Here is a 14,771-nt window from a genome sequence, read left to right on the forward strand (position 1 = left end):
CAATGTCACTGACAAACCACATTAGATGTGACAAACACGTTCATAAATACAACCAACCTGTTTATTAATATAAGCTATCCGTGAATGCATCAAAGGTTACTAGCACATCATTAGTCTTGTATTTATAACTTGCATTGCTGCGCCTACGAGACGAGTTTATTGCATTGTAGTCATCTTGAAATAATATTCTCGGGGATTTTTTTGCAAGATGTATACTGTACATCTTTTTTCTTATTTTTATGCTACACGTAACGGTGTTTGAAGGAATATATTTTCTTTATCCATAGATATTGTTTGTAGTGTCTGACAAAAACAACGAAATAATCTCCAACTTAGTTATCACACAGCGAAGAATCAAATCTTTCAAGAATTTTATCTAAGATTCTATCTAATATTATAAAAACAACAAAATGTCAAAGTTTTTTGCATAAAAAAATGTACACCTAAAACTGGTCGATAGTGTATTCCAAAAACAATTTTCTTTAAAAAACTTGTACATTCTGCCAACGCAGTCTTAAAATTTACACTCAGTGTGCGTAAATAATTCAAATGCTTATGAAAACTAAGTTCTATGAATATAAACACATGATAAAGTATATTCTAATGGAATTCTAACTGATTGTATGCTTTAAGTAAGACGAATAGTATTACTTTGAGTGAATAGCATTATAAAACACATTTGTTAAAAGATATTTTAAATGCACGTTGATTTAAAATTTAATATATTTATATAAATTTCTGTGTAAGTGACGACAGATCGATTAGTCTATATGTCTTTTGGGAACGTTAATGGGAACTTGTTAAAATTTCTAGCAAAATGTTTCAATGAAAGACATCGCCTTGTGTTGTCGATTTAATGGTTATTAATGTGAGTTTAGTGAAAAATAAAAAAGGCTACTGTAAGAATAAAAACTTTAAAGTTTTGTAGGATGAAATATTACTAGCCTGCCGGAAAAGTCACCTTTGTATAGTACGTATTATTGACAGTAGCATTTTTGCGAGGGCGTTTTACAAAATTTTCTCATACATTTATGCCGCGAAATTTGTTTTTTAAACAAGTGTGTCTAGATTGCTAATAAATTGTGTACAATGTCAAAAGTCGCACATTGTTTTCTGAATTCAACAAAGTTGATGATTTCACTCAAATAATAATGAGCATAAAACGTTGCAGCAGAAGAAAAACTAATAAATTAGAGGAAATAAAATCAAAGATTTATTAAATAGTAATGTGTAGACAAAAATATATTGTGCCTAGTTTTTGTGCTTTTTATCTAGTGTCGCGGCATGTGAGTGTTTTTTGTTAAGATATTTCTGTCCAGTCATATATCATTCTTTATTATTATAATAAAAAAATATAGTTCCTGAATTCTAGATTATATTATTACGAGCATATCAATGAAAATTTGTAAAATTTAAATGAACATTATTGCGGTAGGAATGTTTGCATAAATTGGAAATAAACTCTTAAACTCTAACGATTTCTGGCTGGAAAATCAGTAGCTGCTGGTATTATGAAGGATAATAGAAGCTAATGGGAGACTTTCGGAATGTTTTATTCCTCAGTATGAGATTAAGAGTCGCCTTTTTTATTCATTGTAAAAAGAAAAGAGTTGAAAAGCTGCCGTGTAATCTAATTCCTTCGGTAGATACTATTCTTTTGAAAACAAAGTAGGTACGTAATAAAATAAATGTGTGCATAGAGCAGACGTCTACATTCAGATTTCCCAGATTGCTTCGCCTAGCAACTGGAGGGAACGTATGAACACGCGAATTTTAAATATCAAGGGAAATTTCCTCTAAATAGAGGTAAACTCTCTGTCTGTTTGAATCTGTAGCGTGTAAGGCATGAGACTGTAAAATGCGATTACGTACGAGTAATCCTATTTGCCGCCATGTAGAATATTCTTTATGTATGTAAGCATGTTTAGTTACCTACTACACGTCCTTTATTCTCATAGAAAGGTACAAGATCTTGTTTAAGAATTTAAGATATTTTCTGCTTCGTATTTAATCTTTGTAGCCTTGTTTGCGCTGTTTTTATAAAGATTTTCCCAATAATGAAGCGTAAAAATAGATAAGATGGATGGACGGGCGTGTCGATGCTGTCAATCGGCTTAAATATTCTCTCCTTGTCTAATAATGTTGTTGATCAAGAAAATTCTACTACTTTGAATCTAAAAATGCTGCAACATTTTTAGCAGTTTTGTTGTTTTTGTCTTTCACTGGACTAAAATAAAACGTAATTTATATAAAAAATATAAACACCTAAAATAAATTGTAGCCGCCGCTACAAGCCTACGTCAAGCATTACAGTTTTCGAACAAGCATTGTGCCCGTAACACTTCGTTTAAATTTCGAATGAGTTTCTAAACGGCCAGTTTAGTGTACAAGCCGCGCGCGCCTCGGCCAGAGCCCGCCATTTCCGAATAATTCCATTTACACATTCGAAAATTCAAAAATGGTGCGTCCGAAATGTTTATTTTTAATTTATTTAAAAAGGAATAATATTTAAAAAATATGTAGAATATACAAATTAAATTGGCAATAATTAAAAGTTACTGAAAAATTAAAAATTATTTTGTAAATTTAATTAATGTTATAATATTGTGATATTTTTATTTGTGATTGTTGCAGTCGTGTTTACGATTAAGTAGCAGAAAAAACACAACAGATGATGCTCAGATTATTAGTAAGTATTTAAATAAATAATTACTAGTTATTTTATTGCAATAGAGGCGGTTATGTACCAAAACTTAGTAAATCAAACTAGTTTTAATTTTAATACACCTTTACATTCTTTTACTGTTTTAATTGTCGAAACTATTTTTGCACAGCGTTAATTTTTGCAAGATTTTTTTATTTCCTTCATTTGAAAGTTGTTTTGAAATTGTTTTTTACAATAAATATGTTACAATACGGTACCAAAATAAAACCTAGCTATATAGTACTACGACTTTTTATTGATCTGACAATGATCATTTTCTTAAGCCTGCTTTAAAATCATTACGGTATAACTGAAAAACCAAATCTCGGCATTACCAAAACAAAAACGCTAATTCAATTAACATTTTTAATTTAAAATGAAGCACTCCCGTGAAAGTTTTACCTAATAGAAATTTCATTTCTGAGAGCATATAAAATGAAAAATAAGAAGTGTAAAGCAAATTGCAAAGCCACACACCTCGGGCGCCATTGTGGCATAAAGCAGACACTAAACGCACACAGCCTAGTAGAATAATAATGTGTAAAACGAGGATATAATTTATGGCTCGGCTGCATTTTGTGTTTTGGATGTGGATTTACGTAATGTATGCGTAAATTAAGAGTATTTACGTTAACATATTATAGAATACATTTAAAGTTAGTACATTTGAGTACTTTAAAGTAACTTTGAGTAAGAATACTTTAAACTTTACGTACTTATTAAGAAAATAAGTGTAAAATATTTGTTATAACAGCGGTTTCAGCGACATTTTTGCGAGTTTTGCTGTATTGGATTGGGATATACCTACCTATTTTTATATTTTAATTCTTTATGCCAAAGCCAAGAGAAGCTGATGATTATTCACTTATAATATCTTCTACACAATCGGATAAACATTGAATCTCTTTTTAGCAAGGGACATTGAGTGTCTAAATATTCATGATATTAGATTTTTTAATAATCTAATCTTAAGTTTACTACTGGATCCTCACATGTGCTTATTCGGTTTCGAACCTATGACCGTAACCTTAAACTTCAGCTATTTTTTACTGCTTTATTAAAATAGCTTGTGAATTAAAAATAACTTGTAAATAAAGATTTATTAAATTTCGTTCATATTTTTGGTCCTACTTGTAAGTAATGTAACTATGGCTACTTTTTTATTGGTTAGAGAAAATATGCCTATATAAAGAAAAAAATCTATAATAAGTATATAAGAAGAGTTACGTAACAATAAAATAAAGAAACACGCAATCGTTCCAAGTTGGAACCATCTCGATACAACTTCAGCAAATCTTAAGAAGATCCGAGATAGTAGGAACTTTTGCAATTTTATATTTTTACTTTTGAAACAAAAAGTTTTTTATCGCCTACACGTCTGGTTTGTTACGCAAGCTGGAGAACACGTCTCAGATACATATAACTGTGTATATAATACTTATTATATTTTTATAAAGAAATATTATGTTCCTGGTAATTCGTGTTTCTGAAAAGTATGGACCCAAGTATAGTGTGCTGAATATTTTGCTAAGTGACACTAACTGGGCTATACAGCACTATATTGTTATAAAATATGCGAATTTGGACCAAAGTTTCAGTAAAATTTAAAGTAGTTATTAAAGAAAACGAACAATTAGAAAATAAATGAAATAATCTGCCATTGCAGTATATTTGTATCCTTTTTGTTCCAAAAGTGACGGACTTTTACTAGTAAAGAATTAGAAATAAAAAAAGTAGCTTAAATTGTGTTCACTGATAACTGACTATTGTCTGGTATATATTATGTCTTTATTGATGAATAATTTGACATTATTCTCTAACGTCGTGAAACAAAGTCATCAAGAAAAACTATTTTGAGGAAAATCCTTATAAAAACAAGCTTTTTCAAATGTTATTGTTGTAAGAACAACATAATAGTCCTAAAAACCCGTCTCAAGTAACACAAAGACCTACAGTATTACAAAACTTAACGTACCAAAACCTCCATTTTAATATCCGTAGATAATAATCCGCCATTTTGAATAAGACTGCTATGAAAGGCTCTATGCCTTGTGGCACAGTATTATTGTTAAGATCGTATAGTAACTTCAATGAGAGAATGTAGTTTTTGTCATTCGCAGTTGCATTTTCAGCAAGCCTTTACAATGTGAAGAAATAGGGTACATTAAAATATGTCGTTTTTGTTAGATATAATATCTGCAAACATACCTTTTCATACTTTCTTCAAATAATATTTAAAATCTATTCAAAGCTTGAAGTTGGACTGTATTGTAAAAATGTATATGTATGTAAGTTGATAATATAATAATTATGAATGTAAGTTGCTGTACGAGAAAAAACACTGTGTTCCAAGTTTAGGGAATGGAGAACAGTTTAAGCTACCTTTTATCTTATTGATTTTAACTTTTATTTTTCTTTTCAAGTATTACTGCAATTGATAATTGGTAGAAAAAATACCATGAATTAATTTTATTCTGTACTTCACGGTGTTCTTTCACTTAGTGTTGTTGTATCAAAGTCGGTTATTTCTCTACCTCCGTTAGTTCTTGCCTTTTTTATACAATCTAGATATACCTTTTTATTCGAAATCACGTTGTAAACTAAAATATTTCTGTTCATTACATACATACATAGTTTAACATTGCATAGAATATAGATATATAAATCCAACCCATATCAAAAACATCCCTCGCTCGTAACTTACAAATAACACAAACTAATTTAATGCACGTTTAGCACATAATTCAAACATAAAATACCGAGTCTCGTTGCACCGCTGTACTTAATTGCCGCGGCATAATTTTGTAGCGGAACATTGCTAATGCAACGCTTGCAGTTTTTTATTCATAAAAGAGATTAAATCTTTTATTTATGGAGGCTATTAAAGGTTCTATAAGAAGTTTTTTTATGTTTCAAAGTACTATTATGTTGATGAAGTGTTTGGTAAAATAACATGTCAATCGATACTTAATGCTACCTGCACTAAATTTGTGTTCAAATTGTCTTCAGGGCTACCAAGTATCTCAGTTGACAACTAGTGTATGCACGTCAAGTTGATAGCCATTGTAAAGTAAATTGCTGCTTTGACGTAACGTGTTAATCATTATAATCTCAGGGAGAACAATGTACAGCATTAGAAACAACTATTTGTGAATCGCACAAATATTTGTTTCGTGTTGGATTCGTATCCACGACCACTGCGACCACGACGACCGACGTTAACCACTGCGTCACTTGCAAAACTTTGTTGTTAGCCTAATACAATTATTTCTATTACCTTCCAATAACTTTTTCAAGTTAACCTTGAAATATTTTCAGGAAGACCATTGGCCAAGAAATAAAAAAAAAACGAAATAAGAAAATGTCACACTGTTCCTTACGTAACTATAGGTTCCCTTTTAAACTACACAACTCAATAAACTAAAGTTCAAGAGTCAAGTTTACGAGGGAGCCTGATCGAATCCTGATTACGCCCGGCCTGATAAGGGTCTTCATTAGTAGCAACTCGTTAACGATAATAACTGTGTATTGACATCTCGTGTTTATGCTTCCACCTCGTAAATATGGTTAACGAGGTATTCTAAAGATGGCTGATTTCGCCTTTTGTTCATTAGGATGTAAGGTTTCAGTTTATATGGCTGGATGAGATTTGGTATTAGATAAAATGGAAATAAAGCAAGTTTAATATAATATTTGTAACTTTGTTTCAGCTATTAAAATTAAATCCTAGTGGCCCTGTCTTTGCTCGGGTTAAAAATACTTTTTAAACAAAACCTTAACAAGGTATACACTAAAGCTTTTAGGATTCGCCTTATCTATTGATGAATATCGTATGTAATGACTAATCGCGATAATTGACTACTAGCCAACAGTGGCGAAGGCTCCATATAACTCGATTCCTACCGGCTTCCCTTTCTGGACAGACTTAATATTAGTGTTAAATTAATAGTTTACTATTGCCAAATAATACACAATTAATAAATAATCACCAATATTTAAAACGTAATCTTTAACTAGAATCATTAATTTAATCGAAATACTACGAAAACACCTACCCTTTAAAAATTACGCTCCGCTAAAAACGCAACGTGAAGTAATAATAATGAAATAAGCCGGAGGCGTTGATCGGGAATCGCGCACAATAAAAACTATGGCGGCGATGTCGCTTACGACCTTTTGGATCGCGCTTCGCACCGCGCTGCATAGTGGCGAGCAAGCCGGAGGAAGAGCGGGTTGCCTCGCGCTACAGCGCTCGCGCCGCGACAGACACATGATCTTACGCATGTTTCTGTCGCGTCGCGAGCCGCGTGCAAGAGCGAGATGGCGAAATATAAGCTAAGCATCCTGCATAAGTATGAGTCGAACATTCTTAATCTTCACCAGTTTGACATTAGGTTATGTTTGTTTACAGTTTACGTCTTTCGCGCGCTCTTTAACAAATTAGAATATTTGTGTTTATTACAACATTATTCCTTAGTAAATGTGTTTGTAAATGTATCAGTGTATTAGACAGTAATTGTTTTGCATGTATCCATTGGAATACATATTCATTTTGTCAGATTTGTAGGTTAAACTTTCTATAAAAGTGTTCTGCGTTTTCAGTAATGTTTTTGGTATTTTATTGTTGATAAATTAATTTTAAATTGAATTCTGAATTGAATTCTAGTATAATATGTTATTAAACAACCAGTTCGAGACAATCATCAATCATTTGAAATACGTTATCAAAATATGTGCTGTTGTGTTACCTACGTGTTACTACTGAAGTCAGAGTAACTACCTAAATACAAAACAAGCATGATTAGGTAGCATGGTAAGTACGTATGTATTATTAGACTGTAGAGAGAGAAATAAGAGACTGTAGTTGAATGTAGATAATACTCTCTTATTGTTATTATGCAGTAATACGCCATTTTTACGTCGGCATTCTTACGATGTCCATATGTAGGTACTATACCTAGACAATGACTTATAGCTCCGGCTTGCCTTATATAAATATTGACCCTTCGCCACTGCTAGCCAAATCAGCTAATGATTATATTATTATGCTTACCAAATTACCCCTCAAGTTCTTTATTTTCGTAGGTAGGTAAATGAGTAACATGTTATTAGTGTTGAATAAATTTAAACATTTATATAATTAAAAAACATACCACAGCTTTTTTATATCTAAGTTACAACAAAACAGTAAAAAAAATAGAATTCTCATAGAATAGAATACGAACAAGCACGGATCTGAAGCAAATTTCTCTTCAGTCGAGTACACGAGTATCGAGAGTTTGACATTTAAAATAAACTGCCCAAATACATAGTTCTTACGGAGCCCGCTAGAGGCACTGATCAGATTTTCGTCATAAAATTTCTCCTCGATAGCTGGCCGGTTGTTGGTAGTTGATAGAAAAAGAGAACCGAGCAATAGCAGAGCCCCATATAATTGACTTACAATGTTAATGGCGAAATGTGGATGTGCTCCCTCTGCCTACACTTTCGGGTATAACAGGCGTGATATTATGTATGTATTTTTATTCTCACGTTTATGCTAAGACTGTATAATTTGACATTTATCAAGAGACGCACAATTAATCTAGTGTTTATTAAGACCAAAATTGGAAATGAATATGTTTTTTGCTTAAATCAGAATTTAAATTCTAAAGCTGTTATACTATATCCTTCAAAAAGACTAATAAATCTTCAGTGCAGCGGACAAACTGTAAAAAATACAGTGCATCATTAAATTATTACTATCAAAACATCTAAAAACTCGCACATTAGTTATGAAACACATTATAACACAGATTCAACTTCAAAAATATCTGTAAATCAGCAATTTCTAGGACTTGCAAAACGACTGCTATCAATTTAATCCCGTACTCCACATAACTCATCCAGTACACTTGAGGCCAACGAATATACTACAACATCCATTCATTTTATCTGTGCAATATTTTTACACAAGTCTCTAAACTTTTCTAATATATCGCTATTTAGTTATAATATTTCATCAATATTAAGTGAAATGTTTAAATTAAATTTGTTTTCTATCGTCGTTGCAATCATTGTGTCACATTAGTTCTGATTGATAGTGTTTATAGAAAATGTTTTAGATGGATACGTGTGAAATCTATGACATCCGTTCATCAAGAGAAATGTTTAAAAGTTTTGATAAAATTAATGGTGTTTTATATAACGGATTGTGCGTGAAACGATTGCCGGTTTCGTGACGTAACACGTTCGCACATGCAAACAAAATATGTGAGCGCGAATGAATGAGAGGGAGATGTCATCGGCAAATCTTTTTGAAATCGTGACTGTATTCGATAAATAACTAACCCGTAATCGCGAACGTTTTTTGTTGGAAATATATAAAATATGTTATATTGATATTAGTGTGTTTTGTGGCATAGATATGGTTATTTTTATGGTGTCCCAAGATTTAAGTTCACATTATTTTGCGCCTAATATTATGTGACTTAAATTGTTATGGATTACTTATGGTTATTTCAGCTGTTATTTCAACCATTCCATTATTCTATTACTAAACTGTTATTTTCTAATGAAATATATGTAACGATAATGTATATCGTTACGTTAAGATCAAAGAGGAACTATGACAAAATGGCCAATGGTCTGAAGTAGGACGCTAGAAAACAATAAATGAATAAACATTAAGAACGCAATAGCTTTTAATAAATAACGTGAACAAAGTCGCAATCAAACCGATCCTAACGTGTAATCAAATATTTAACATTCTAGTTACCAAGAAAAGACAATCTATATTCATCTCTAATCCGCGCATATTTTTGAATAATCCAACGCTTTAATCACAATCAAATAAAAGGCACCGAAGCAATACTCATTCCTAAAGCTAGTACGACCATTTTTACGGCCGGCAGTGTAAAACTGGAAACAATTTAGCCCAAATTGTTTTGGCTTAATACTATACTAAAGCGGAACGCAGTCCAAAGCCGCAAGTTGAATACTTTAAATGTGGATTTAAAATGTGTTGCAAAAGTTTTGTTTGAGTGAAAAGTCGCTTGGCAGTCTCTATGAGAAAAGTCATAGATTTCTTTGTTATATGACTTTACGAGATATTGAAATCCAAAATACATGCACTCGTACGTTTAGTACAATATCATTGGACAAAATATTGTGCAAATTTTAAAGAATTTTTTTCCGTATCGAGTATGTTTTACTGTAGCGGATAAGCTGTTGCCTTAAACAAAACTTTACTCAATCCTATTGAGTAAAGTTTTGTTTAAGGCAAAGACTAAACACAGGCAACAACAATTTCTCTCTGCCTCCGTGGCGCAGTGGTTTAGGTCGCCACGCCGATACCATTGCGTCGGGAGGTCGTGGGTTCGATTGCCACACAGAGCAATTATTTGTGAGCTCCACAAATAATTGTTTCGGGTCTGGATGTGCTTTGTGTCCGTTTTTTGTTTGTTTGTAGAAGTTCATGCGACAAAAGAGCAATTCTTAGTGCGAGAGTTGTCTTTAAAAAAAAAAGAAACAAATGGTTATAACGAAATTAAGTTCGAAATCTATCGTTTTTGGGTAAGGCTTCCCTGTTTAACACCAACACAGTTTGTTACTCAAATGTTTTTGATTGACTAACTTTTGACGTTCAACCTTTGACGGATAAAATCAATAACTAATTTGAGGTTACTTTGACAGGGTCTTGGGTCTTTAACGCTTGTTTCTATGTTATTGACGTTTAAGACCTTAATTTAAATCTAATTTTCGGTAAAATTAAGTGTTTCACAAATTTCAGTATAACGTTGACATTCCGAACAGTTATTAAATTGTGATTGATTAACTAATTTACGTGGATGCGCTCGCGAATTTTCCATCTCCTATTTCACTCCTTTAAGCTTATTTTTTTTTAAGAATTATTATTAATGCTCGCCTGGGCTTTAAAAAGGAATTAAGTGCAAAAAAAATACTTATACCTACCTAGTTTGGTTTGTGCGTAGGCAGATTGTTGCTCCATATTTTTTAATTTGTATTTCGCTATGCTATATACGTATGTTTTATAATACGGAGATTCAGATATCCCACAAAAGGCATCTTAAAAATTTAAACAATCTACAATTCTTATTAACAAATATTGAATTAATTCCAGTGCTACGGCGGGCGTTCAGCATGTTCGACTCAAACAAACAAGGGCGCATTGAGAAGGAGAAGGTCAAGACGATACTAAACACTATGATCCACGACTATGACGACCTCGAACTAGACCATCTGCTGGACAGTGAAGATGCTGAGGGTATGTACCAAACAGTATAAATAAGGTACCTGGGCAAAAATAGCCAGTTGAAAAATATGGCCACATACCATAACATAGACGCCTAGTGTAGGTTAAAGAGAAAAATGCACGAGGTTTGGAATAATATTATGCGGCCATATTATTCGGCTGGCCATATTTGATCGAGGTACCTTAAATTGAACCCATTAATGTCCCTCTGCTGGACAAGGCTCTCTTCCCGTAATGAAGGAGTGGTAAGGAATGAGCACACCACGGTGGCTAATTGTGTTCCACATTGCATATCTTCAAGAACTGCTCTAAAGAACTCTCAAGCTTGCAATCAATAGATCACCAACTGTTAGATAGTAATTATTTTTAATTCGTATGGTTACTGTTCAACCTAGTGTCAAAGTTCTTCAAGCCTAAAGTTTTCGATATGGCTTAACGACTGCTATCTTATTGCTTAATAAACGGGACCGACTCTTAACGTCCCCTCCGAAGCACGAAGACGCTTAATTATATCCGTCGGCAAGCTAGGCCGATGAATGCCGAACCGAGTGTGTAGCAAGCCTTACTGTAATTTTATAACAAAGTTCTTTGAACTCTTAAGACTAATTACAGTAAAAAATTACTCAGTCAAATATTTACTTCAAATAAAATAGTACAAAAAGCACTTAATCTTTTCAAAAAATCCGATAGCCATGACAAATGAAATGACAAACATGGCACTATCATTACTCCAAAATTACGTGGACTATGCTCACATTAATCATCATTTACTTCAGTCAAACTGTCACGAATTTAGACAAGCAGAAACAATCAATCCTAATCAAGACCTTCACCTAAATACTTTGAACTTTAATAAACTTCGGTATATAAATAAATATATAATACATTTGGAGAACTCGCAGGCGGTCATCAGATTCAAAATCTAGCAGAGCTTGTACTACATTAACAAGAAAACTGATAAACACACTTATATACTTCTAAATGCTTACGTACTTATGTTAAAGATAAATAAGAATCCTTCATATAAATACATTTAATGACTTACTAAGAATATGTTCAATAGCAGCCCAGTATATAACTCTCCCTTATATTAAATTATTGACAACGAAATGGTGGGAGTGGGATATAATACACCTCTGCCTCAACTTTCAGGAATAACCGGCATGATATTATGTAAATTGAAATCCTAAATGACCTTGACGCGATTGAATCAAGTAAGATATCCTAACAATTATTTTCAATAGCGTTTAAGACTCGTATACTAATGTGTACACGCAAGTTTAAAATCCTAAATGACCTTTAAAATATAGTCACCGGAGACATCTATAATGACAAATATACCAGAAATAGCTTCAGTTAATCTTACGTGAATGTCTAAAGACTGTAGTTTACGAGTGAAGCTCACAAACTACCTCTGTTTTCCTTCAAGAGCAGCCGTTTATTTCGCATGTTGACATTTTTATATACCGATGACACCCTGTCCAGTGTTTGTACTAAAGAATACTGTAACACTGAAAAATTAACGCATGTTTATAACATTTCATCATTTCAACGCTTGCCTTCCGATAAATTTCAAACGAGTAATAGATTGTAAAGTTTATGACATTATTTTGTCATTTTTGTCCTGTCATAAAATGAAGTGGGTAGTTTTTCATTTTAACTTTTATTTATTGGTAGTGACGTGTGTACATTAGTGAATGTTGCATGAAATTATGTTAATGTAATTTTTTTGCGAAGATATTAAACTAGCGTCGTAGAGTGATAATTATGAAGTGGACAACCATGTACCCATCTTGTATTCAGAGATTATAATATGTGAAATTTGTAAATACATTTTTTTTAACAAAATTTGTGATTTTATACGGTAACCCATTTTTTAGGGCTCTGCATCTCTAAATAATTTGAAGGTACACATGATAGCCTGTTTAGTTTTCAGCCAGTAGATTTAGTAAAAAAATATTATAAATAGTCTTCGAAAGATACAGTACACGCTTATTAACTTTGTTTCTCTAAATAAAGTAAGTGACAAAAAAGAAGCATGCCCCGTTCACAAACCTAATGACTTTTAAGCAATATGTAAAACACAGCACTATACATAAGTTGTTAAAACTTGAGCTACAATTCTGCAATCCGTTTGCCACAAGTTACATGTCGCATACTAGTCATATGTACCACGAGAGCTACAAACTCATAAATCTATTAATTATTGTGTACATTTCCATAATCATACGGTATGTCTGTTCACATTGACGCTAAGTCACGGCAATTTGCGTCGCGGCATGCGTCCTTCAATTAAACGCAGACGCCATCTGTCGCCCGAAATAACTAGCTAACTCGTGATATTACACTCAGATGATTTTAGGCTATCAAAGTAGATTAATTATTAATACCTGAGGTATTTGAGTTACTAACCCCCGGTTTCTGAGGTACATTTAGTGGTAGTTTATCTATTCAATAGTGTTTAAACTCATATAAAAAACGCTAATGAATAGATAAACTACCGCTAAATGTACTCAGAAACCGGGGTTTAGAGTTCCTAATTGGCAATCCGAACCGAAACAACTATTTGTGACTCGCTCAAATAACTGGTAACTGGTAGTTCTGGACGACCACTTCGACGACTTCATATCAGCTTTTCTCCAAGGAAAAGGAGAGATATATACTATGTTTCACAAAAAAGAAAATTCAACTGATTTAAAACCATCCGAGAAAGACACGACTTTAAACCCTTAACTTAATCGTGCATCATAAAAAGTAAAAGTAATCTTTCAGATCGTTCAATAAAGGCAAAATTTTATGTATTTTCTTGTTTTATTTATCTGTAAAATATAGCCATTCGCGTATTTGTATCAAAAACGTAACGACATCTTAAGATCAATCTCAAGATATCTTATGAAGGCATCTTACGATCTCCTTAAAGTTGAGACTAAGAACTTGACCTTCTTCGACAGACGCCACTTAACTTATATATTTTTTATAACTTTCTCACAAACCGCGGCTAAATTTAGATCTTTCAAGATTTACTCGGAAAACTTATTTACGGTGTAAATCTAATTTATTTTCATTTAGATCAAGTTTTAGCTTGGACACTAGACAGGCGAAGTTTTATGGAAATCAAGAAGTAAATTGTGCAATTTTACTTGAATATTGATATAACACAGTATTATTTTACATAAATCCATATATTCGACAAGTATTTAATGCATATGTTACTGTAAAAGCCCGAACTGTGGTAAGTCCTAAGATTTTCCGGTAAAACCTAAGATTTACCAACTCTCAATGGTAAAAGTCCGAACAAGCCAGAGTTTAAAAACTATGTTACGATATATTAAAAAATCCTCCTTCATAATTATGTTTATAACTATTTCACGGTATAATTATATACTGTGACATAGTTATAAAGAAGGTGTTTTGGGCAAAGCGACATGGGTAGGTTAGGTTAGAACACTAGAAACTTCCACCTTAGCCTTCGTGGTTATTTTTTTTTAACCACCCAGTAGGAGGAGCCCCGCCAAGCGGGGCTCCGGCGACATCTCGGCATCATCAAGTGAATATAGGTAAAAGTTCGAAATAAAAGAATTGTTCGGACTTTTACCATTGCGAGATGGTAAATCTTAGGTTATACCGGAAAATCTTAGGATTTACCACCGTTCGGGCTTTTACAGTAACACATACACACAAAAAATAAACCCTTTTGAAAGAGGTAGAGACAAAGGAACGCACTTGGTGAGATTTTACACACTTCCCTTGCCTCAATCACGGTATTTAATAATAGTTTTATATACCTGTAAGTCTTTCATATTTTTTGTGTAT

At 32.7% G+C, this 14,771-nt stretch overlaps 2 protein-coding genes across 6 annotated transcripts in view; one reads left to right on the forward strand and one right to left on the reverse strand.

The window, feature by feature from the left end:
* LOC142977735 (neo-calmodulin-like) overlaps nt 1-14,771 on the reverse strand; it is a 248,629-nt gene that overhangs the window by 33,981 nt on the left and 199,877 nt on the right. The gene's annotated exons all lie outside the window — the stretch shown is intronic.
* The window catches only part of LOC142977869 (troponin C-like), a 32,385-nt gene continuing 19,919 nt past the window's right edge, over nt 2,306-14,771 (forward strand). Inside the window, exons 1-3 of the mRNA XM_076121986.1 lie at nt 2,306-2,461; nt 2,635-2,689; nt 10,827-10,970. Of these exons, the coding sequence (XP_075978101.1) occupies nt 2,459-2,461; nt 2,635-2,689; nt 10,827-10,970 (202 nt within the window). The 5' untranslated portion in view covers nt 2,306-2,458. The remainder of the gene's footprint in view (nt 2,462-2,634; nt 2,690-10,826; nt 10,971-14,771) is intronic.

This window comes from Anticarsia gemmatalis, chromosome 13, assembly GCF_050436995.1.
Source record: "Anticarsia gemmatalis isolate Benzon Research Colony breed Stoneville strain chromosome 13, ilAntGemm2 primary, whole genome shotgun sequence".
Taxonomy (NCBI): domain Eukaryota; kingdom Metazoa; phylum Arthropoda; class Insecta; order Lepidoptera; family Erebidae; genus Anticarsia; species Anticarsia gemmatalis.